General features: G+C 41.3%; 1 protein-coding gene across 2 annotated transcripts in view; it reads left to right on the top strand.

Annotated features, from left to right (window-relative positions):
- The window catches only part of ALKBH8 (alkB homolog 8, tRNA methyltransferase), a 46,098-nt gene extending 23,257 nt beyond the window's left edge, over nt 1–22,841 (top strand). For both annotated transcript variants that reach the window (XM_065048715.1, XM_065048707.1), the window contains 5 exons: nt 7,141–7,247; nt 11,265–11,419; nt 12,248–12,513; nt 21,007–21,156; nt 22,139–22,841. In XM_065048715.1, the coding sequence (XP_064904787.1) occupies nt 7,141–7,247; nt 11,265–11,419; nt 12,248–12,513; nt 21,007–21,156; nt 22,139–22,708 (1,248 nt within the window). In that variant the 3' untranslated portion in view covers nt 22,709–22,841. The remainder of the gene's footprint in view (nt 1–7,140; nt 7,248–11,264; nt 11,420–12,247; nt 12,514–21,006; nt 21,157–22,138) is intronic.
- Nucleotides 22,842–24,339: the final 1,498 nt, after the last annotated feature.

Below are 24,339 nucleotides of genomic sequence, written 5' to 3'. Positions count from 1 at the left end.
TCTTAATCTTGAACTGAATTGACTGTTCTCACCCTGTCACCTAGTTAAGTTGGTTTCCTGTACTACAGTGTTACAACCAGAAAGCTGAGACCTGCAGAGGTCTGATGAACAACCCCAATGTTTGTAAAGAGTGAGGGAGGACAGTTTTCCACTCTACAGGCTTGTGAATACACCACATGTTTTAGCCATGCCTTGAAGTGCTCTGAACCTATAAGGACTTGGGCTGTTGTGCAACAGCTGGTGGGTCGGTGCTTCACTAGTGTGTGGTACGAGTGTACGCCCTGAATGTCAACATTTCAGGTCCTCCTTCCTGTAAATGACTCTTCGTGCCATGATGTTTTCACACAATCACAGAATGTCAGGGATAGGAAGGGACCTCGGAAGATCATCTAGTCCAGTCCCCCTGCTGGAGCAGGAACACCTAGATGAGGTTACACAGGAAGGTGTCCAAGCGGGTTTTGAATGTCTTCATTCCATGTTTGGCAGTATCACTCAGTCAAGACCCAGTTTGTCCTGTATCAATGATTTTTTATGTTATGTAGAGGCCCTGTTCGCAGTCACTTAAACCGCTTCTGTTGTACAAAACTTGGAATTTAAAGTTATAATGCTTAATGACAGGTTGATAGACATACAGGTAATTGCTGATTATAATGTGTGTTTCCACAGACACTTTAAAATGATCAGTGATTTCAAAAGGTGATATGCTCTTTTTGAATTCTGAAGTGTTTCCTTTTCAACTTGGACATAGAAAATCTTTTGAAAAGGTGCAAGTTTTTAATGTGTGAAAGAACAACAGATATGCCACAGCACCACATGCACAGATGTGTGTACCAGAATCCTGCAAATGTCATCATACTTGTGTATAAAGTTGTATTCATTACAGAACAGCCATGTCTGTGTTGTAAGGACTTGTTTAATGGTTTCTTGGTAGACATTTGGTACAGTTTTATTTGCTTTCAAGACATAGAGTAATTAAATGCAAGTCTGAGGAGATGTATTTGATGATGCAGAACTTCTTTCTTCTGATGTTTGGGCATTAGATCTTGAACAGATTGAGTCCTCTGGAGTCCACTGGCATCAGGATGTCCAAGAGTCCTCTTGTGCTCCTCCTTTGAACTGTACTCTGTTAGAGAGCAAGTGATACAGAATCTCGAAAATTTCCTTTGGAAAGGAGAATGAGTGATTTCATATACTTGGGGCACATTCTGCCCTGGTGTAGATGGGTGCAACTCTCTGTATGTCAGTGTAGTAATATCCACAGATGTGAGGGAGGACATATGACTCAAAGAATGGAAAATACTGTAGAGGAGGCTAAGTCAATAAAAGAAATGAAATGAAATTAATACCAGCAGCATTAGCCTCTTCCTTTCTGTGTCCTGGAAGAGTTTAATCTTAATCTTTAATTTATTAAAGGATGAAAATGGAATGTTAGCAAAATTGAATAAATGATGTTGTTGAGAACTTCAGTCTTTGTCTCTGAATTCACAAAAGGACATCATGGTCATATGCTGAGCTTGAATAGCATTTTCCAGAAAGAAGACCTTTATACCTGTGGTGGCAGAGAGGGAGAAGTATTGCAGCTATTGCTTTTTACTGTAGGGATTGAAAGTCTTCTGTGTAGGAATCTAATATTAAGCCTTGATAGGACAGGTATTGTCCTGACGTACGAAACAAACTTGATAGTTTCAGAGTTAGTAGGAACTGGCATATTTGATGGGTAGTCTTTAATAGATTAAGTTTCCTGTGTTCTTCTTTTAGTCTGGCCGTTCAATCAGTGAGATTAAACAGTAACCCTGGATTTACAAAGAGGCTTTTGAAACACAGAAGAGTCAGCTTGACAGGACATGTGAGTGAAACATAAAAATTTGTAACAGCAGGGAGAGGATTTGGAGTGGGAACGGCAGCGGTCAAAAGTTGGTGTGACACTGCCAGAAGTACCGCCAGCATCCCAACCCCGCCGAGGCTGCACAGGGCAGCTCAGCTGCTGGACACGGTGAGGAGCCAGCAGCCAGCTGGTGGGGTGACTAATAACTTGTAATCAGTTGGAGTTGGTGAACCTTAAGAGATGCATCCCTGGGTACAAAATGAGAGTGGTGTATATTCCAGCTTGCTGTGACAAGACCTGCAGAAAACTGGAAGCTCCTCCATCCAACAGGACTTAGTTTAGAAACTGCAGTAGTTTTCCTCTTCTTGTGCACTGCCCAAATCTTGTAAAAGGAGAATTTGTGTCATGGAGTCAATGGCATATGTAGTAGGTAGGAGAGACAGTGGTATGCTGTTCAGTGGATACGCTGTCCTTTGTGAGGTTATCAAGAAAATCATAACAAGGTGAGACCTCAGAGAGAGAAGAATGAAGTACTGTCGATATAGTGAAATAGGTTTTAAAAATTTATAGCCTAGCCTTCAATTAAGATGAAGAAATAGGTAGCTACTTAAAACAAAACAGAAAATTCAATAAGAGAGTAATGCATTGCATGGATGGAAAACTGAGTATGTTTTTTGAAGAAAGAAAACTTAGTAAGTATATTAAGAATCTGACTAGCATCACCATAGTGGCGAAGTAGATAAGCAGTCTTAGCAGGAGGTGGTAAGCTTTGATGTAAATCTGATATGGGGGAGGCCTGTGCATGTGTTGAGAGGTTTTTGAGGTAGGCAGGACTGAAATATTTCATCATCATGATTGTAAACGTTGCACTCATTTTCTGAAGGATGGCTAGAGACCATGATATAGGATGGAAATATCAGCATAGGTTACATAAGATAAATTTCCTATGACATGGATTATTTAGATAAAATAATCCCATTCTTCTTCCCCTTAGAATTCTACACTTTTCCGAGTTCCAGATTTTGGAATTTCGTGTGGTTTTTGCAGTGGAAGGCACAGCGTATTACTGATGGGTTGCCTCAGTCCTGTGTGAGCCAGCAGGCTCTCGTCTCTGCACAGAGCCCTACTGTGTTGTTACGACTCCATGTGTGGGCTTTAAACCTCTCAGCTGTCTTTGAAGTAGACATTCTTTTTCATCTGTTTTACATGTGGGAAACTGCTATGTAGGCTGATAATATGTCTTTGCTCTCTGAAAATTCAGTAAATAATGTCAGAGCCTAGAGAATCATTCCACATTGTACTTTTTTTAGCTTTAGACTGTGTTTCATCTAAGGCAGTCTATTAACATCAAATACAAATTGCATCAGAGACAAAGCTTAGAAAAACAATGTTGTCATTTCACACTGTAGCAGTAAAATCCTTATCGACATTGCCCTTATAGCCTCATTGCATTATTTCTCTTTTGCTTTTGGATCGTTACTTATAAGATAGACCAGTCATTCACCTCCATCCTCCTGCTCTTTCATGGAGTGCAGAACCATTGCACGGAAAGGTGGTGCAGGCTTCTCATTCCCTGAGGAGTTAAGAAAAAACACATTGCTGCCCTTTTTCTTTTATGCTAAATTCTTTTCTGGTTTTTGCGTTTTGCTGTATTTTATGCCACAGGAACAATGTTTGTGATGTGAATATCTCTTTGATGTTTAGCCAGCCCTGAAAGCTGTTTACTGCTTCATATGCTCCCTCATCATAAACACTCTCTCTTAAACATCCGGCATCATGTCAAGTTATTTAAAACCACAAGTAGGTATTATTAGCTGTTTGTTTCTTTTAAGCTTTTTGATATATTTAGAGAGACCTTTTTTCCCATAGTACAAAGAAAGAAGGTAAAAGTTGTATAAGATCAAAGCACCCACTATTTTTATTTTTGAATGTAATCTGTGGATGATGCACCGTGGGCTAGCTGGAAATTTGATCTTTATTGACTCTGCCATCTAAGAGAAAAAAGAAAATGGGTAAAAACGAAAATAGTAATTGGAAGTATGTCCTGTGGAGCGAAGCTGTCATGAAGCAGATCGATTCAGCAGTGGCAGAGTTGCTTTATTGATCGAATCCTTAGTAAATTAAAAAGAGGACCAAATGCGTTAATCTTTTGTGTGCGTGCGTGTGTGACAGTGACAACTTAGAATGTTCTGCCAGGATAAAGACACATATAGAAGTGTGGGAATGTTATCTACTTCAGTCAGTAATAGGCTTTTCAGAGATAACCCAGAAGGGTTTTTGAAGAACTCTGCTCTTAAATATTCTTTACTGTACTGTAAATAAAGGATATAAGTACTCTTGCTTGGTTTCTTCAAGCGTTCAGATGCAGTTACTCTAGATAAAGGAATCGAGCATAGGAATTGCGCTAATATACTTCAAATGTTCACAGTGGGTTCCTTAAATTTGATGGTTGGAATTGCAATGTCAAATTTGTTGTTAATAGAAAAAGTGCAAAACTTTAATATATTCTAGCTGAGGATCTTGGCTTCATAAGCAAAAGTTAGTTTTGGATTTGGATTTTTGACTCTTCCAGTTACTGCTAATTACTTAATGTCATTTCCCATTTGCAGGTAAATCCTTTATTTATATTTTCTTCCCCAAATCATCACGGCTTGTCATAAGGATGAAATTAATTAAAAAGTGGAGCAGCCATACCGTGTGAAATGATGGTGCACAAGGTTTTCCTCCACAGAAAAGTAGCGAGCAGGGGCAGAGCTGGGATCCTTTGCTGCTGAGGGCTATACTTGCCAGATGTTATGTAGATGAAAATCTGCTTTTCAGCCTCAAATTCTGCACGGTCAGAAACTCTGTTTCATGTATTTCTTGTTGGCTTAGCATAGCTGAAATTTAGCCAGGAGGACATACTCTCCTCTTTTACTCTCTATTTTCCTGCCAGTTCTGCCTGAAAATCCAGTTGCCAGGGATAGTTTTGTGGCCTCTCATTCCTAACGTGCTGTTACAGAGCACTCTGAGCCTCTGCTGTTTTGGATGCACAGTTATTAACAGGACTGGGTTTGAGGAGCATCTTGTGTGAAGAGACTCAGGGCCCATGTAGCTGGTGGGGGAAGAGGAGTTGGAGACACATGAGGTAAAGCAAGGAGCTGGAGGAACTGCTTCCCGGTGCTTCAGATAGAGTCCCCAGCCTGCTGCACAAAAGTGAAAGGGAATGAGGTCTCCTCTTCCAGGCCCTGAAGGGAGATGAGAACTAGAATTGTAGGGGACCCCACAGAGGTCTCTTCCTTGACTCTTTGAGAAAGTGCAGTTCTTGAACATCATCTGCAAGAGCAGAGCTTTGTAGCTACTACTGACCCAGAACGAGGGACAGTGGGGTAACTGATCCTCCAGGAAGGAATCTGGACGGACTCTCATGTTCAGTTTATTCTGCCATACTTCCAAAGAACCTGGTCTCTATCTTGTCCCCTCACACCTTTCCCCCAACAGCAGTGAGCCAGAGAGGCAAAAAACAGACTGAGATATCTCACCCATTCCATCCAAACAGTTCTCTCTCCGTTTCTTTTCATGCTTTTCCTTTCCTTACTTGCTGGTCCTGATTAGTTGTCCTCTGGTTTTGTCTCCTTGCCAGGTAGCTATGTCTTTTTACAGAGGCTTGCACCTAGTTATGCTTTATGGGACAGCCTCCCCATCAGATCTGTAAAGCCACTGTGCTTTGCCTTTTTCACCCCATGCTTCTTTGAGGATACCTAGAAGAAATTGCTAAGTGCAAGGGAAGGACTATATTAGCAAGCTGCTGCCATTCATCTATTTGTGTAGCTATGGAAGCGTTTCACAATCATTAATCAGACCTTACAGGTAGGCTTTATTCCCATTCCCCCATATCTCTCTTCCCCTTTCAACCCCACTGTTTGTCACTCTCATCATTTCTTGCTTTAAATTTAGATAGCTCAACAGAAAGAGCTGTGTCATTCTATGTGGGTGGTACTACAGCATAAATAATGCTTTTTGTAAAAACGTAAATGCCACTGCAGTTTGCTCCAGTGTGCACAACATTAAATAGTAAATGTTGTAAGTGGGTAATTTGTGGTGTTTAAAAGTCTTGCTTGTTCAGTCTCTGTCTTGCTGGTTTTTGTGCTGAATGACTGATCATTGCACCACCGTTTTCTTTGTTAAACGCATCTGTATGCAGAAGCAGAACTGCTTCATTTATTCTGATGTGGCTTACCGTAGTAAATCGGCTTTTAAATTGCATGTTTAGTAGGTTACAAATCAGGTGGCAGCACTTTCATGGTGTTAATTCTCTGGCGTAGCTGGAACTGCTGACTTGAATAGTTTTGACCACTTTTCTTTTTTTGTTAAGTCTTCTGTAAGTCAGTTGACTTGCTTAAATGACCTGCTCCTTATTTTCCACAGTAAGAGTTTCACTCATTTGGGAAATGTAAAAGGGTAACGTTCTTAGCCCAAGGAGAAGCAAAATGCAGCACTGCCATCTGGGCTGTGAAATTGGAATAAAGCTGAAAGTGTTACCTCAGTAGATTGCCGTGGCTAGAAGCCAGGTGGCAAATAATAAAAGGGTGGTCTGGTAGTTGTCATGTTAGTCAGGATCTTGGGAGACTGCATGTGCTTGTTGTGCTGCAAACCTCCAAGAATGTGGGCAGGCTGGAAATTATTTCTCTCACCTAATACTGGTTATCTCAATGTTTTCTACCTACTCTGGGTTAACGGTCTCTGCCCAATCTGCTGTGAATGGATAGGCATTTCCAGAGGGCGTAGGGTCATTCTGTATCACTTAGCTCTACATTTTAGACTAGGATGAATCAATCACTCTGTGGAGATATTTGTCTCTCTCTGTATGGCCTTCACAAAAAGACAGTAGCTGACTGCCTTACCCTGGGTACATAACTTTCAGATGCCTCAGTTACAGCAAATGAGCCCCCTCTTCCTCTTATGCGGTTGCCTTCAGTTGGGGAGTAGTAATCCTTTCCTACCTCACAGGTACCCACAGAGATTAAATAGTGCTATGCTGTTCTCACAAAGAAAGCTATTACTGTGAAAATAAAATATATGTATATATATTTAGTGTTTTAATTATCTATATATGCACATATATTTGTGACTGCCTCAGATTTTTGAACACAGTGTTGAAAGGGCGAGATCTTGGGGACAGAGATGCTTTTGCATCCCTGAGGAAATACGTAGCTGCTTTGTGTCAATATTCTGATGAATACATTGAAGAGGCAAACAAAGCTAGGACTCGAGAATGCCTGGCATGTATATGTAAGTCGTGCTCATTCACAGTGGCTGGTTTTCTCTCTTTTTAGATTGTGATGGATTTCAAACACCCTGATGGCCACACAGTGGCAATTATGCTGCCCCGATGCAGTTTATTGGTGATGGCTGGAGAATCCAGATACCTGTGGACACATGGGTATGTGTAAGAGTCCCTGCATTGCTGATAATAGAAGAATATATATTGTTTATTTGCTTCATTAATGACATTCTGTATTTTAAATTGCTCTGAAAGAAAGAAAGTAAAGTTCTATAATTATTATACAAATTAACTCCTTTGCTCAGATGCTGCTCAGGTTAAATTGAAAAAAACTGGGGATTTTAGGAGGCTAATTGCCAGTCCCTGAGCTGCAGTTTCTTGCTGCTGTCACAAGTGAAGTTTCACTTGGAAATTGCTCTCACTTACATCTGCGGTGTGAAAGTCCTCAATGACTCTGAGCTGGCAAAGAATTGATTGTAGTGCAATTAGCTTCACCATTTCCTTTTCTCTTTTCAGCCTACAGCTTCTCCCATTGGATCACATATGCCAAAGGCTTTAGAAAAGGGCTGGTTTGAGAGAGTGACTTTGCCTGCACAGAGGGCATGAGGGTGACAAAGGAGAATCTTTCTGCCCTCTTCCCAGCTGCTCTAGGGATGCTTTAACTACTGATAAGGCTGCATTGTACTGAGCAGGTCTGGGATCCTGGAAAAGAGATTTATTGAAATATGACTTGAGGCTTTGCTTATTTTGGAGTTTAAATACATGCTTTTTAAATCCCACGCCACTGGGAGATTCTTACAATAGACGCAATGAAGTAGGCAAAAAGGCTAAAACCTTGCAGAGCTCTGAAAGTGACAGTAGGGCACTTCAGGAGAATATGGAAACCCTCATACTGGACAGAAATGCCCATGGTAAATGTTTCGTCCTTTGTTTGACCCAGGCTATCACTGGTTACAGCAGTCAACTGGAGACACTAATTACATTCTGTGCAAATTAAACATCAAATCCTTCTATTGGCAGAAGATTTTCTGCCTTTTAATTTTACTGTTTAATTTGTATTATGAAGGGTGAGTATGAACTCCCCAATGACCTTTACATTGTTCGTTTTTATAAAGCACTTATACCACCTGTATATTCCCTCATTAAATTAAATAGTTGTACAAAGCAGCTGGTGTTTCAGACATGCATCATTATCGAAGCCCAGGGCAGGGAAGTCCTTTGTTTTTTTGGTATACAAGACTGAAAACAGAAACCAGAGTTATAAGCTTCTTATTCTGTCCTGTCAAACACTGTCAGTTGTCTTTCAGAAAGGTTATCTACAACTCTCAGAGCATAGTGCTGTTTCCATGTGGCTGACCAGGGGAGCCAGGGGGCAGCCCCCATCCCCGGGCATCAGGCAGCTGCGTGGGGCCGGGCTGGGACGTCAGTCAGGGGTCAAAGCCCCGATCAGTGTGGCACTGACAGTGCACAGGCACAGCTGAGACGTGTGAGGGGCTGTATCTGGGGCAAGGCCCAGGGGCACAGCCTCTGTCGTAACAGCAGCTCCCAGGGCCACCAGCTCTGCTCTTCCCAAGCTGGGCCTGGACAGCCAGACTCCCCAGGTAAGGGACACAGGGAACTTGCGGCACTTTCCAGTAGGCATTCAAGTTGGGTACTGCACCTGTCTACCAAGAGCCAGAATTAGGTTATTACTTAATTCACTTGTACCTTCCAGTCATGGTTGTCTTTTGAGAACCAATGGCATAAGCTACGTTTAAAATTAAGATCCCAGGTCTTTCTGCTACTGTGTAGGTTATTCCTGTACCATTGCTTGTCCACCTTTACTACAAATAGTTTTTCTATATATTTTTAAAAGCAGTAGTGGATCAAGATACTCAACTGGAGTAAGCTTTCAGTTGTGCTGGTGGAGCATGCTATTGTAATCAACAAGATTAATCATCCAGCAAGCAAGTGTAGTTAATTCACTTGCATACATTACATCAGGATGTATTTAAGATCATTTCTGATGCCTTTTATCTACTCCGAAGTCAAACTAGAGAGCAAAAAGTTCAGTTTTGGAATAATTCTGGAAAGGTTTCAGTGTCTATATTTGGATAGTAAGGGAATTAGAGACTTCATTTTAACTCTAACAGAGTACACAGGAAAAGGACTTTTGTTCTGTTCTCTGGAAGATAAAAGTATGGTTAAGAAATAAGTTACATAATGTCATCAAGGAAAGCAAAAGATACGTGTTCTCCATGAGAGAACTCTGTGCCAAGCAAGAGGATGTGCAGCATTTAATTTTTGACATTGGGAGTCCTGTTTTTAGTCCGGCCTTTATCTAGACCTTTTGCTCATAGTATAGGCAAAAGGAAATTAATGTGGGTTGAAACTAGAACCTTGAAAAAGAAGAATTACTTCTGAAAATATTAACCACTATGCTTAGTGGACTGTTGAAGGTACAAAAGAAAATAGAAAATCTGCAAATTCGGAATTTGAAGTTCTCCTGCCCCTGGAGTCTCAGGCATCCTCAGCTGATTATTTTATCGTACCTCCGTTGTCTGCCACAAACAGGGCAGTTCTTTATTAGATCCCAGCCTTTCCATGGCTACCTTTGGGATATTTCTATTCTCGGGGCTATTCCATGTCTCCATTTTGCAACCTCTAGATGGTGCATCAATGTGCTGCTTCCTGATTTCCAGGCAGAAAGGACCTGCCCCCCTTTTTCCCCGTGACTGCATTTGGGACGGGCGTCCCTGCGGTAGGGGAGATGCAAACAGCAAAGCACAGGAGCGCTGTGCAGGCTGCCTGCTCGGCATTGCATCGGTCTTCGTGGTTAAGTATGGATGCTGGGCAGCAGCTTCATCTTCCAGTAGAAATTTGAGATGAGACTAAATGTTCTACTGTATTAAAAGATGCAAGACACCTTTTTATACCCCTTTGGCTCAACCTATGAGGGTTAAACTCAGCTAACTGATGTGTAAGTCAGTTTTATACTGAGAACTTGTCCTGCTGGGAGTCAAGTACTTTGCAGTTAGCAGCTCTGAAGGGGCTTCTCTGAGAGGCCAGTTCCTTAGAGATGTGGTGGTGTGGGGGGTGTGTGTGTTATTGTTGGTTTCTTGTTTTTCTGGTAGTTCTGGTTTTTGTTGTTGTTGTTCATTTGCTTGTTTTCTCCTTGAGGAAATTTCTTCATTAATCTCCTTGATGACAAAGTTCAGGAAGCATTTCAGTGTGACAGTAACAGCTTTGAAGTGCTGAGCTATTTCCCTGAGGAGTTTCCATGTTCTTCCAAGAGTATCTACTTTTCCCATGTGCAAGTGATGGGAAACTACATGTGGTTGTTTCTACATGTGGCTGGTTCTCTTCTCCCATGCTGTGTTTCGCATTTTAATTCCTTGTTTTCCTCTTCTCAACTTGGAGATCCGTTTATAGAGGTACTAAAAATTCTTAGGTTTGGAACTTTTTTGTAATGTAAGCCTCTCATAAAATTATTTGAAACTTTTGGCACTCCAAGAAAGTTCCAAATCACGTTTGTTTTATGAATTATGTCCTTGCAAAAATCTTTTTGTGCTCCACAAAAATCAGTGCCAAAATCCAGAAGTAGCTTAAGAACCTCTACTCCCAGTTTGCTTGATAGATTTTGATCAAGAAAGGTCTATAGCAGAGTTTCTCCCTTTAGGCATTTTAGCAAATCTCGCAAATGCTGCATTTTTTGCATCTTGTGTTGTCAATAAATGGAAAACCAATTCTGCCGCAAAGCAAAATTCCTTGGAGAGGCCTGTTTATAACTGGAAACTTCAATCTGCTAACAGAGCTCAACTAGTTCTATGCTTTTATACCCTTAGCCACCATTTTAATAGTGTATTTTATCTTTAACAAATACATATTTTTCATATAAAAGAAATATATAAAAAATATAAGTCCTGGCAAAATAAACAATCAGGCTTTATGAAATGGAAGGAAGGCCAATGTAATTACTCGCAATTAACTAACGCTTTAATTAATGTCATTAGTTTGTGTCAGCTACTCTTTATTTTTCTCTGAAATTGAATAAGTTGAAAACTCAGCCACAGCAGTACATTAAATAGCACGTTGTAATCACATGTGTCACAGTATTTAAGAATTGCTTTCTCGTAAAGATGGATCTTTGTTTCTGATGCAAATGGAATTATTTTATTTTGTGCTACTTTGTTTTAGGATTACACCACGAAAATATGATGTCGTTCAAGCATCTGAGCTTGGGCGAAAAGTTGGAACAATCACTGCTGATGTTCGAGATTTAACACTAAATCGAAGGGAAACAAGGACATCATTTACATTCAGGAAAGTGAGGAGAAGCCCTTGCAATTGCAGTAAGTGTCTTGAGGTGATCTCCAAGTCAAAATGGTTATTTACTATCAATAGCATTTTCTCGAGCAAACCGGTTTATCCCTTCAGATATTTTTGGCAGTCCTGGTAGCCATTCTTGAACGGCTCAGGGTCAGGTGTGCTGTGTGGCTGGAATCGGTTGCATCCGTGTGGCTGCTGGAGTCTCTCTGGACAGGAGGCACTCGGCCACTTGGCTTGCTCAAGAGCCAGGCAAGTCATCTGGAATCTTGCATTCCAGTGGGATCTTAAGTGCTGGAATAATGTAACAGAGTAAAAGTAGCTACTGCTTTTCAGGTTCCTGTCAGTTTTGGTTATTTTTTTTATTTGAATGGGACTGTAAATTTGTGAAAATAAGTACATTAGAGAAGGAGAAGCAGTCGCATCGGCAGTGATAGAGCCATGTAAGTGCCTTAGGGCAACACAGCTAATAATAGCTAGGTGGATCAGTTATTACATGGAATTGAAGTCCATTTGTGCCCTCAGAACAGAATTTCAGAGGCTGAATTGCAGTGATGTCGTGATCTTTGGTAGCAGAGGCACTGTGTCAGTTTTGAAAGCATAAACCTCATTAACATAGCAAGGTGAACGATCACTGCAAATGGCCTCTGGTACACGTAGGCAGGTTGCTTCTTTTAAGGTCATCAAACACTTCTGCAGTTTGACTTGAATCTCAGTTTTTAAAAGGTAAAGGAGGAGTGAAGCACTTTTTGCACTTCAGTGTTTCACTTTTAACTCTATTTTGCTGAATAGTTCAACCAAGAAGGAATGACTTAAAACTTTTATTTTTTTTGTGTATCTGTTGTTATGTCTAGTTTACCCATCTGTCTGTGACAGCCAGAAAGGACACCAAAGACAGTTACAGCCTTCATTTCCCCACAACGAGATGGAGGCTTCCAAGCTGGAGCAAGAATATGTGCACCAGGTGTATGAAGAGATTGCCAGACACTTCAGCAGTACCAGGCATAGCCCATGGCCCCGAATTGTAGAGTTTCTCAAGTCATTACCAAAAGGGTCAATAGTGGCTGATGTTGGTTGTGGTAATGGGAAATATCTGGGCATCAATGAGGATTTGTATATGGTAAGTAGTAGTTACTGTCACTTGTTTTTGTTGGTACTAGTGTTTATTTCATTGTGCAGTTGCAGCATGTTGGAGCTTCAGTTGTGGAAAGAGTGCCAAGAACAGAAAGCTGTTTCCTGATCCAAGATCAATTACTGATTGTGTTAGGTTTCCACATCCATTCACTATGTACATTACCCTTTTCTTTTTTCAAAGCCACTTTTGCTTTGCAAGTCAAAATATGGTAATAAAAATAGTAATGGGTGCAGTGGATTGAAGAACTGCAACGGATGCTTTGGCCTTTTTTGTCGTTGAATAAGCTTATTAAAAGGAAAAATGTTTGGGCAGTTTGAATGCTTCCAAGTTTTTCCCGTGGCTGGTGGGTGAGGAATGCGATGTACGTGTCCCTGAAATCTGCATGGGCAGCACTCATTCCCATATATCCTCTGCTGTTCCCGTGGCCCTGGTGGCGTGGCTCATTTGTGCATGATGTCACGTTTGGCTGTCCCACCTCTGACTCTGTGCATAGGCCCAGTAAATATGCCAACGTAAAATTCATGGAGGAGTCTCAACTTCAGCACAGACTGCTGGCCTTTCCCTTTTCTTCACTTTTAGACAGTTCTGGCATCATTCTTGCTGATGTTCTCAGCACCTTCCCTGTCTCACAGTCTGTACTTAGTCCAGTTTTACTTCTTTTCCTTTCTGTCAGAGAGACATGAAGCGCATACAAATATGAACCAAGAGATAGTTTTTATTGCAAATATTTCAAAGACTTTTTTTTGCAATGGTCAAACTTCTGTTGTTTTTACCCAAAATAAATCTTTGACAGGCGTGCATTATGCTGTCTGCTCTCCCCTGTTCCAGAATTGTCCAATTCTTTTATGTTCTTGTACTGTGTGAAACACTTGGAAATCCATCAGGCTTGCAAACTTCTATGTAAGGCAGAACATTCATTATTAATAACAAAAGTCAGACTTGTTTGTCTGTTTGAGGAGTTTCTGCCCTCCTGTTTATATTCAGCTATAAAACACAAGTTGTTACTTACAGCCCTGCCTGTATTAGTAATGGATATATTTCCATTATGGTTCTTAAGCTAGAACAAATTCAACTGATTTTTACGTAGGTGTGTTTATGCCTGACTGCTGTAGCCTGAAAATAATTATTGATGCTCAGTACATTTCAATTGTTCACCATGACTCCTGTAAGAAAAATCAGCAAACCTAACTAGGGAGGAGAAAAATTTATCAGGGTTCCATGAAGGTCGCCTGGTCCTACAATGAATTTGGTAAATTGCTGTTGTGTAGGTGTGTGGTAGAAGGCGAAATCTCTGCGAGGTACTGTGTTCAGAAGTTGCCAGCACCGGTCTGTTTTCTGGGGCCCACAGTTAACCAGCTAAAGGAAAGAAAGATGAGGTATCTACTGGCAGGCGAATGACAGCCAGCCCCTCTGCTCTGTTACTTTAGGAGTTACCTCACTTCATATGTGCTGCCAGGAGAAGTCCAAAACATGAAAAATAACAGTGAAAGAGTAGGCACTTTAAAGGAGCAGTTGAGACGGTTGAAAAACAGAACCTGGGAATTGCTTCACTCAGACATCCCTTGACCTTTTATTTTTCACTGGTAACAACTAGTTGTTCTTGTTTGGAGCTGAGCTCTAGACTTTGCAGGGGTGCAAAGAAAGATGATTAAGGGAGTGGAGCATCTCCCTTATGAGGAAAAGCTGAGGGAGCTGGGGCTCTTTAGCTTGGAGGAGACTGAAGGGTGACATCATTAATGTTTACAAATATATAAAGTCTGAGTGTCATGAGGACGGAGCCAGGCTCTTCTCGGTGATAACCAATGATAGGACAAGGGGTGATGGGTTCAGACTGGAACACAAGAGGTTCCACTTAAATTTGAGAAGAAATGATGATTTTTTTTTTTTTGTGTGTGTGTGCATCTTCCTCTAAAGCAACTTGTAATGGCTATTATTTGAAGCAAGGTACTACTTTAAATACTTGGCTATTTCTGTAACGGCAGAAGCAACTGACATCAGTTCTTTATTTTGTGAATTCTGATTTGTGGGAAATCGGTCCTCTTTTATTCCCTGCTCGTATATTCCTTACTGGGATTTTTACCTCTATTCCCTTGGTGTACTGTTCTATAGGAAGAACAAGTGTTAGTCATATATCAGTATTATTAGTGGTAGCCCAGCTCCTTGGCATGCTGACTTGTGTCGGATGAGTCAGCCTGTTCATTCTTTTTATCTGTGGGAGAGAGGAGCAGTCTTTTCCACTTTTTGTTGTCCTCCTGTGTTCTTATTTGGGCTAAACAGAAAGGTCTGATTATACAGAGCTGTTTCTCCTACTGTGTTACTTCTATTTACACGGGTTGGGCATGGATCCAAGGGTGAGGGGTTAAAGAATATTCTTTGTGTATGGAGTACGTCATTGGGATAACGAGAGTGCTCTCTAGATTCAGGGCATCAGTTTCCTCCCTCATTTACTCCTTTTGACTTGGGGGCATAAAATCCAGGCAGAAACAGAATAAATTGCTGCAGCCTGTGCCTCACAGCAGTTGGTAAGTCTTTATGCAGTGTACTGGAGCTCTAAGCCTGGGTCCTGTTCAAAAGAAGCAATAAAGCAATGCTGTGAAATTGGGACTTAGATGGGGGTTGGGTAGAGCATTGTCAGTACAGCCATGTAGGTTGGAGTGTTTTGACTCAGAAATACTGAAAACCCGAGGCAAGCACTTTCTGAAGGCAAGCCATGTACTATAAAGGTTACTGTACGTTTTCAGATAGGATACTTTAAGTAGCAGCGCTAATGGTACATCAAAGCTAAGGTAGCCCTCTTGATGGTTTTAATCTTCAGGCACTGTCTGAAAATGCCTCCACTGTGGCCTGTGCTATTGTATTTGCTTCAGTTTCTTTGGGTGATTACATATAGCCTGATCTACTTCAGTACGGCTGAGTGACAATGAAATGCACAGGAGTCCAGCGACGCTCAATGAAAATGACAGTGCTGTAATGGCTGCATTATTCTGACACAGTGAAACAGCAGCAATTTCATGACAAACAAATTCAGATTAAGAATGTTTGAGCAAGAGATGGGATCCAAGTCTGATGTAGTTAGGACAAAGAGTGGAGAAAGATTGAATTTAATAAAGTTTCAGATTGCTTTTTCTTTTTGTGTCTCACCCAGCTTTTTATTGTTTGAATGAATGCAAAAGGGAGAAATGGTTTTAGTTTGTTTTTTTGTTGGTTCTTTTTTTTTCTCTACAATCTCCTCCCAACCCAACCTCCTTTGGGGGAATTATTTTAACAGTTTATATTTAAGTACTTCCAAGCTTAATATTAATATCTGCAAGCATCATTTGCAGTGTATCTCATCAATTTTTATGAGCTTTAGCTCTGTCTCCCGGTTCCCAGGGTTCATGTAGGTGTGATGATGTGTAAATCCTCACAGGAACGTTCGTCCTCCTCACAGGGCTCAGATGTGGGTGAAAGACAAACAAAGCCTTTCAGTTTTGTGGTTTATAGTTTTAATTGCACTGATAAACTGGTGGGAAATCATAGAATTGTAGAATAGTTGGAAGGGACGTTTGAAGGTCATCATTGCATCCCCTGCAATGAGCAGGAACATCTTCAATTAGATCAGGTTGCTCAGAGCCCCATCCAGCCTGGCCTTGAATGTTTCCAGTAACAAGCAACAGAATATGCATTGAGTAATGATTTTTTTTTTTTCAATATATAAAGAAATTACTGTCCTTGCCAGAATACTGATGTGAGGAAGAAAAATTATGGCAATGTAGGAGCCCAAATGCTTTTTGATTTAATACAGACATTTCTGCTTTTGTAGTGCCTGTCTTTTGAAGGTAATCAGTAGTGTTGCTTCTATTTCACATGACCTTGTAAGACACCCTTTTGCTGTGAGATGAGCATCTCTCAAACAGGGATCTGCTGCAACTGAATAAAAGCTTGATTTTTGCTAGGGTGTGGGGAAGAGCGAGTGAAGATTTGCTGTGGTGTGGTTGCATACTGGTGGGTGGGTTTTAGTTACGTTGGGTCCATGTTGATTGAGAACAGATTCCTATCAGTAGGTAAAAGCAGGAAAGACAAAACTGACTTGCAAAAGTGTATTTGGAGCCAGTTCACTGTATTTCAGTGATTGCAGGGTGAGGCAGAGGAACTTTTCCTGGCTTTTTCTCTCAATGAGTAGGAATTGTTAAAATGCCAGGAGATCTGGGATGAAGAGAGCCCAGAAGGAACTGGGCAACAGCAGCACAAAACCGAATGAACGCTGAACTGCTCCACTTGGTTCTGACGCTTCGTCATTGAGAAATGAACTCCATGTTTTAGACATAGGGCTTTGTTTCCACAGACACTCTGCCTGCACACAATGGAAAAACAAAACGCCGTGGGGAATGCTAAAGGCCTGACTCACACCAGTCGGAGCAAGATTTGCCTGTGCTGCTGCAGCTGTGCTGGTGTCTCTTTTTCTATGTACGTGTGTGTTTGCTGGAATGTAATGTAGTTCCTTGAGGCTCTCATGCTATCAGTTATAGCTGAAGTGTTTCTCCAGGGAGCCACATAATTCCATTTGGTGGCTGGATTTCAGAATTAGATGTCGTTTTCTTAATCAGTTTCTAATGTAGTGAATCAATCAGGTTTCCAGATACTTAAATGAACTAATTCTACCAGGTAGAGTTAGTTATAATGAGACAAGTTAGAAAGAAAATATATAATGGTGGGCAACATCAACCTGTCTTTACTGATGTTTATTTTAAAGGTGTAAGAGGATTTGTGTCTTGCAGATTTGCAGCACCATTACAAAGCAAGCTATTTATGTAGTGTCTCTTGCCCCTTAATGATGTATTCTGATCCATGGCCAGTTTTATAAAACTTAGTTTAGCTACTCCTGACTGAAATGGTGGAGGTAAGGGTGCCTGGGAACACAGCGGAGCGGGATGGGATATCTGCCCGTGTTTACCCCATTCCCACGAAGCCAGTACAGAGCTGCTGCAAACTCAGACAAGTCACAGGTGTTGCACTTGTTTCTCTCTTCCTTTATTCTGTTTCATCTTAGTCTTTTTTGATACTTCCATTAGTCTGAGGGTTTGTGTTAGCAAGTGTGCCCTAAAGAGAGGGTGGCCTATGCCAGAATGACGACATGCTTTGGCATCTCTCATAAGTTTTGTGTTTGGGGTTCTAGTTGTGGGGTTATGGGCCTCTGTACTTGTACAGGTTTCCTGGCTTGGAACAGGGGTTGGATGCCCTTAGTGTTTCTCCAGATACAATAAAAATCAGTGTCTGATATTCCTGTTAAAAGTGTAAGTGGATTCTGAGCCCCAGTACAGAGGTATCAGTGGCAACTCTGGAGCTGCTGTGAGCCTCCATCGCAAACAGCAGGGAAGAGGGGGGTGGAGGTACCTGCCAGAAAGGCAGGGATGTGGAAATGGCTGCCTGGAGTAAAATCCAGGAGCCCTGAGAAGCCAAGCTGCTTTGGGGACATGCTGAAAGGTGCAGAGCAACTTGCTGAGAGGTTGATTCAGCTGAGTAGTCAGCTGTGCTATTTGAGATATATATGAGAAATTGCGGGGTTTGAGCATGGAATTTGATTTGGAAAACTGGGAAAACAGGTATAAGAAAGGATTGAGAAGACTCACAGATGATAAGAAATAGTGAACCTTAAAAATCTGTACAACTTGGCTCACCAAAAGATGTACCAGATTCTATTGGTTCTGGACACTAAACTAACAGTAATTCATCTACCTTTCTCCACTCTTCCAGAAGAGATGTCAGCAAGGACAGTATCCTGTGTTGAGCATCAAAATTAGAGATATGAACTGGCAAAAATTAAAGCATTCCATTTATATTTTGATATTTTAAAAAATGTCTTGATTACATTTTGAATTAGAGAAAAATGGAGCTGTTCTAAATAAAAACATTCATTTGAATTGTTTTCTGTAAATGAAGCTTCATCACATAAAAGCTTCCATGTGCTTCAGAATGTAGAAATCAGTAACATAACCAGGAAAAGTTGAGTTTGAGGTCTCTGCTCCTTGCTGTAAATGTTTTTTACACTCATAAAAATCATGGTCCTATTTTCAAGCTGTAAGCAGGAATTGCACCACTGCAGTTAACTGCTTTTTGCTACCTTATTGTTTTCTAAGAGACTGAAACCAATGAATTTTGTTTTTTAATGAATGCGTGTTTCATGTAAACTAGAAGACGCAAGAATGTGGTGATTAAATTATTTTAAAGTATCATGCAGAGAAAATTCTGGTAAATATGCTAAATTTGCTTAGCTCCAGCACCAGGCATATCTGCAGTGACTCCCTGTGTTCAGCATTCAGGCATATGTATGTAGCACCTATCATAATGTTTACATTTAAGACAAGGTTTTAGCCTAATGTATCTATATTGGAGCAGCTGTGCATTCCAAGTGATCCATTTTAAGTCTCCATTTTCATTGCGAAACAAAATCTTTTTGCTTTGAATGTAGATTCACTTTAATAAGTATGACAAAGAAGTAAGCCTGCCTTCGTAATTATTTGATATAATTTAGATGCAAATGAGGACTTCACGTTCCGGCAGTCGTGCCTTTGTTCTCCTCCTGAGTTCGCTGGATTTCATCAAGCAGAGAGTCCCCCTCAAGGTCACTTTGGGAGGATTGAGTGCCATTATCCAGCCCATTTTTACTGTAGATGCACAGGGCCAAAGCAATTCTTTATGGGAAAGCTTGTTGTCAGTGGAAGTTGCAAATATTCTTCTCCCTCTTTCTGCCAGGAGTGAATTTGGTCCTTTGAGGTTTATTAAATACTGCATGCTAATGTCTTAATTGCAGAAGCAGTTGAAAGCACGGGTAATGAGGTGTGGAATCTCTAACATGCAGGTTGTCAGCTAAATCCATTCCATGATGAGAGTAATTTAAAGACCCTTCAGTTGGCTTCCAGTGTGAAGTGATGGGGTTTTATGTTTACTTCCAAGTAAACAAGAGTGTCCTTTTTTTATTCATAAATAACACTATTCACTCAGTGCTTCAGTAAACGTGGAGGCCAAGGAATAAATGGGAAGAAAGCAATGCTAGGATTGATCTTTTCAGGTCTGTTTAGAGCTAATTGGCAGGACAATATGTACATCTTTATAGTACTGGTTTTATGGAGGATTATCTTGGGTTGTCAGGTTGGCATTTTCACAACTGTTTCATTTACTTTGATCCAAGAGTCGGGGACCTGGCTGGCCAGTGGCTCGCCTGGAAGTTTTCAGGACATACGACTGGAACAGAATCCTGGTTTTCTTCAAAACTGTGATGGTAGAGTGAAAGTTAAAATGATTTGAACTGATAAAGTGAACATGTTATGATAGTTATGATAAATTATGATAGAAAATAAATATATTTTCATTAATCTTGCAAAAGAGATTTTTAATTTTAGGAGTACTGTTGTCTCTGCTGGACTGATTAATCCAGAGCAGGTTGTTTGCTATTTTCTTGCATCAAGGATGGTGTAGTATTCTTTCAGCGTCAAAACCAATAAACACTGTCAGCAGTGATTATTTAGGAAACTGAATCTGTTCTCTGCCATCTACTTGTTGCTGATTGTTGAAAACCAAAATAAATTTAATAATCTCTTACAAACTGAGTTTGATATATGACTTAGTAGCAGGGCTTTGGTTTGAGTATTCAGTGTGCACAGCAGACGTGAAAATGAGGGTGGTGTACGCCTCGCTCTGTTTGTTCTTTCAGAAGGCTCTAGATTGGGATTTATATTTTTATGAGAGTGCATAAAAAACCTCTTCTAGATTATTTTTTTTAAACCATCTTTGATATGGACACATTTTATGAAGTGTCCTGAAATGGTTCCCGGGGGTCCCTTCATTGGACTGTACAGAACCATGTAAAATTATGTTAACTGTGGAAAATTATGTTGTGCTTAAATTTGTGCAGATTGTGATGCTGAGGGTGAAGGGGAGTGTACCCCAGGACATCCTTACACTGAAATGATGAAACGTGGGTGCTTAGTGAAGCTGTGCGACATACTTCCGTGATGCCACCGGAGTCACCAGACTGTCATTTACAGTTGTAGATTCAGCTTTTGTGGGTTCAGTATTTGATGTTGTCAGGTTACAAATGGCAACTGAAGGAAAAGAAAATACTGAGGTTAGGTCACCTCTTGTTCTGCTGGTTTCAAGATACCTGAGAAGCTGGTTTTGACGAAAAGTTAGGTTGAAACCTGTTCTGTCTTAAGCTGGTTCAAAATCAGGGTGCTATAATGAGCTGTCTGTTATCCAATCTGCCATCTTTGTTTTGAGATAGCATCAGGATTTTCTTCTTTTGGCTGGACTTGGGAACCATATATTCCTCTTACGTAAGACTATCTTCTCACGCTTGCTCTCATTTTTATTTTAAACTAAAATGTTACCTCAGTAGGACACTGTGATGACTCTATTACTGTAAGCATCAAGTGAAAATCATTTTTCCAGTCTTGTAATTATCCTCTTTTGAAAAGCTTAATGAAACACTTTCTGTTACAGGTTGGCTGTGATCGCAGCAAAAACCTGGTGGATATTTGTGGAGAGAAAAACTTGGAGGCATTTGTCTGTGATGCCCTGTCGGTGCCAATCCGCAGTGGTTCTTGCGACGCCTGCATCTCTATTGCTGTGATCCACCATTTCTCAACAGCGGTAAGTCCCCCTCTCTATACTGTTGTATTGCTCTGCAGAGCTACTAATATTACAGAAAACCTGCTAGTTTGGGCTCCTGGAAGCACAAGTGAAGAACAAAATGGGGGGAAATCGAAGGTTTGCACTTGGTGTAAGCAGTTGTCAGAGCAGAGTTAAGCTGTTGTGCTGTTGCTGCTGCTGCTTAAACTTTCTGTTCACATTCTCCTTCTGCTTGCCAGATGCCTTTGCTCCTCCTGGCACTTTGAGATAGGTGTTTGTGTTTCATTTTTGTCTGTGTACAATTAACGACACTAGAGAACGGGGCTCTGCTTTGAGGCTCAAGGGATGTGTTACTTCCCGCCTCAGGTCCTGAGCAGATCTCATGTTTTCTTCTGTGCCTTCCTTGTCCATCTGCGCAGAACAGCAGAAACACCACTGCTTGTTAGCCTGCTGTATCTCTGGGCTGTGTAAGCTCAGGAACTGTGCAATTGCAACAAGTTTCTAGACCATGCAGCCATAATCTGAGGTAGGGCCTAAGGGAATGTTTCCAAATGCAATATAGAAATTAGGAAGAAATCTGTTTTGGAGAAAGCTGACATATCTTTGTTCGGGTGGTCAGAGCACCTGTGTTTAAACTGTAAATCTGACTCCTTCAGCTGCAAACTTATGGTGTGTATCGTCGAATCTGGTAGATCGGAATCTGAGATTTTGGATATTGAACAGCCTTCGTGAAGAGGTGTGTGTCGTTTCCAGCTGGGCTGATGTGTCCAAGAAATCCTGCTCAGCACAGTGCTGTTTTCAAATGGAAAGATAATTGTGTTCAGGAAAATGTCTTGGCTTGCACATAGTGATGGGCTACATTATGAATGAAAATGAATAATAGAAAAAAATCCTCTGATTTTTACTGTATCTTGGTGGGGCTAGTAAGGAGGAATTGTTGCCATTCCATTCTCCTGTCTTTCTGTTTTCATACTGGCTTCACACTTCTGTTTTACCTTTATAGGAGAGGAGACTGGCTAGTATCCGTGAACTAGCTCGGCTTCTGAGACCTGGTGGAACAGCACTCATTTATGTCTGGGCAATGGAACAAGAATACAAAAACCAGAAGTCTAAATACCTTAAGGAAAAGAATGGCAGTAGAGACAAGGAGGAGGAAATCAGTGCTGCCACGGCCCAGAGACCACTTAGTGATCAAATGCCTGATAGCGGCAGACGAGGCTTGGCGCGTTCTGACCGACCCCTTAATGACGGGAAGGACGAAGTCAGCAGTGCAGAGCCAGTCACAGACTCCAGACTGCCTGTTCACACAAACCGAACCTCCTTTCACTCTCAGGATTTGCTGGTTCCGTGGCACCTCAAAGGTGGCACTAAAAAGAAAGGGGAAAGTGTCAATACAGCATCGTTTACAGCTGGCTCTAAGGAGTCACAGGAACTCAGCCCCGTCTTCCACCGGTATTACCATGTGTTCTGTGAAGGGGAACTGGAGGCAGCATGCAGATCCCTGGACTGTGTGAGGGTTCAAAAGAGCTACTATGATCAAGGAAACTGGTGTGTGGTTCTAGAAAAGCTGTAGCCTTCAGTATTTCCTTCACCACCTGTGGTGGTTTGTGTGGTTTTTTTACAGTCTGAAAGGTATTTTTAATGCAGGTTGCAGCTATTACCTCTTTTAAAATAGCAGAATAAAGATTGTTATTGAGTTAAAAACAGTAACTAGCACTGTGTGCATATGTTAACAAAATATTGGCCAAACTCCGATACTCCCTCTGCAGAGTGTTTATTTTACTTTTGTGAATTACAGTGAAGATGATTAAGTGGGAAAATACTGGCCATGGAAATCCACCAGGCCAGTGTTGAGCTCTTAAAGACAAAGGGCCTGGTTCTCCCTGTTCTTACACAGGGTGTAGCTGTAGTGGCCTCCCCACCTCCCACAGCTGATTGGAATGGAGCTGTGGGCAGGAAAGGTAAAGCTGTTTGCTGTGTAAAGCTGGGGGTCAGGGAGGAGGGGATGAATGGTGTGTGAAGCAGTTTAGCTGAAGAGTCAAAACATTGCCTGAAGTTTGGCAGAGGGTCCTGCCTGTTTTGGTGTCTGTCAGGGGTTACAGATCTCTTTCAGCTTGGAATTTATTTTCTTGGTCATGTTACTAATGATTTCTTGAAGAGGAACTGGAAAGCCTATGAGATACCACAGTCCTTTTTCTTTTCCTTGACCCTCAAGCACCCACAATTCACGCTGTCACTCCCCAGACTGGTCTGGTGTTGTTTGAAAGCTCCTCTGAGGTGTGAGGTTGCCCCGCTGGAATACCCTGACCAGCTCCGCTAATCGCCGGCTGTCCTGTGAGCACAGGGTTCTGTGCCTGCAGCACCAGGGCTCGTGGGGTGCTGTGAGCTCAGATGACCCTGGAAAAAAACAGGGAAAATATTATCTTTATAATATTTAAAATTTTTTTCTTTCAAATAAGATTTTATAATAATAGAAAAATAATAAAATTTATACTAATAGAAAAACATAATGGAACATAAAATTTTAACAATTTTTTCTTTTTTATAAAATAATATTTTTTTTCTATAAAATACTGGCTAGGAAGTGTTGGACTTCCCATATGTGTACAGTTTGCCTCTTCAGGTATTGCGGCATGGCCAGTGAGTGCAGGAGGAGCCTTCCTTTCTTACTGGTAATGTCTGTGGTCAGGCTGTCGGGCACGGCTGGACCAGCCTTAGTGATGTGAGCAGGCCCTGGTGTTGTCAGGGGAGACACAGGGCTGGAAAGTGAAGAACTGACTGTTGATTTTCAGGTTTCTCTCATGGAAGCAACTGGCTGAACAGCTGTCACTCCAAGCCTTGACTTAAGCAAGAAAGTGCAAGGTAGGAAGCAGAAACTGAGTCCAAAGAGTGAAGTAAACTGGTTGGTGCCGTAGGCAGAGATGGAAATGTGATCCATTCCCCCGCTGCAGTGCAGAACCAGGCTACCTGTCTAATCTTACAACATTTACGGTGTAGCAAACTGTTCATTTCCCAGCTCCAGACAACCACGTGTCAGAGAGGCACCCCCAGGTTAGTTTAAGGGACAACAGGGTCCAAACCGGTGAGAAACAGGGTTTTAGCACTCCAAAAGTGACTTAAATCCAGGTTCAGATATCAGTTGAGGAAAATTATTAAGGGGCAGCAACTAATACAACATGCGGTCCACAGAGTACATGCATGTGG

The sequence above is a fragment of the Columba livia genome, chromosome 1 (genome assembly GCF_036013475.1).
Source record: "Columba livia isolate bColLiv1 breed racing homer chromosome 1, bColLiv1.pat.W.v2, whole genome shotgun sequence".
NCBI classification, from domain to species: Eukaryota; Metazoa; Chordata; class Aves; order Columbiformes; family Columbidae; genus Columba; species Columba livia.
Note: the sequence above shows the minus strand (reverse complement) of the source record. Positions and strands in the feature narration are given on the sequence as shown.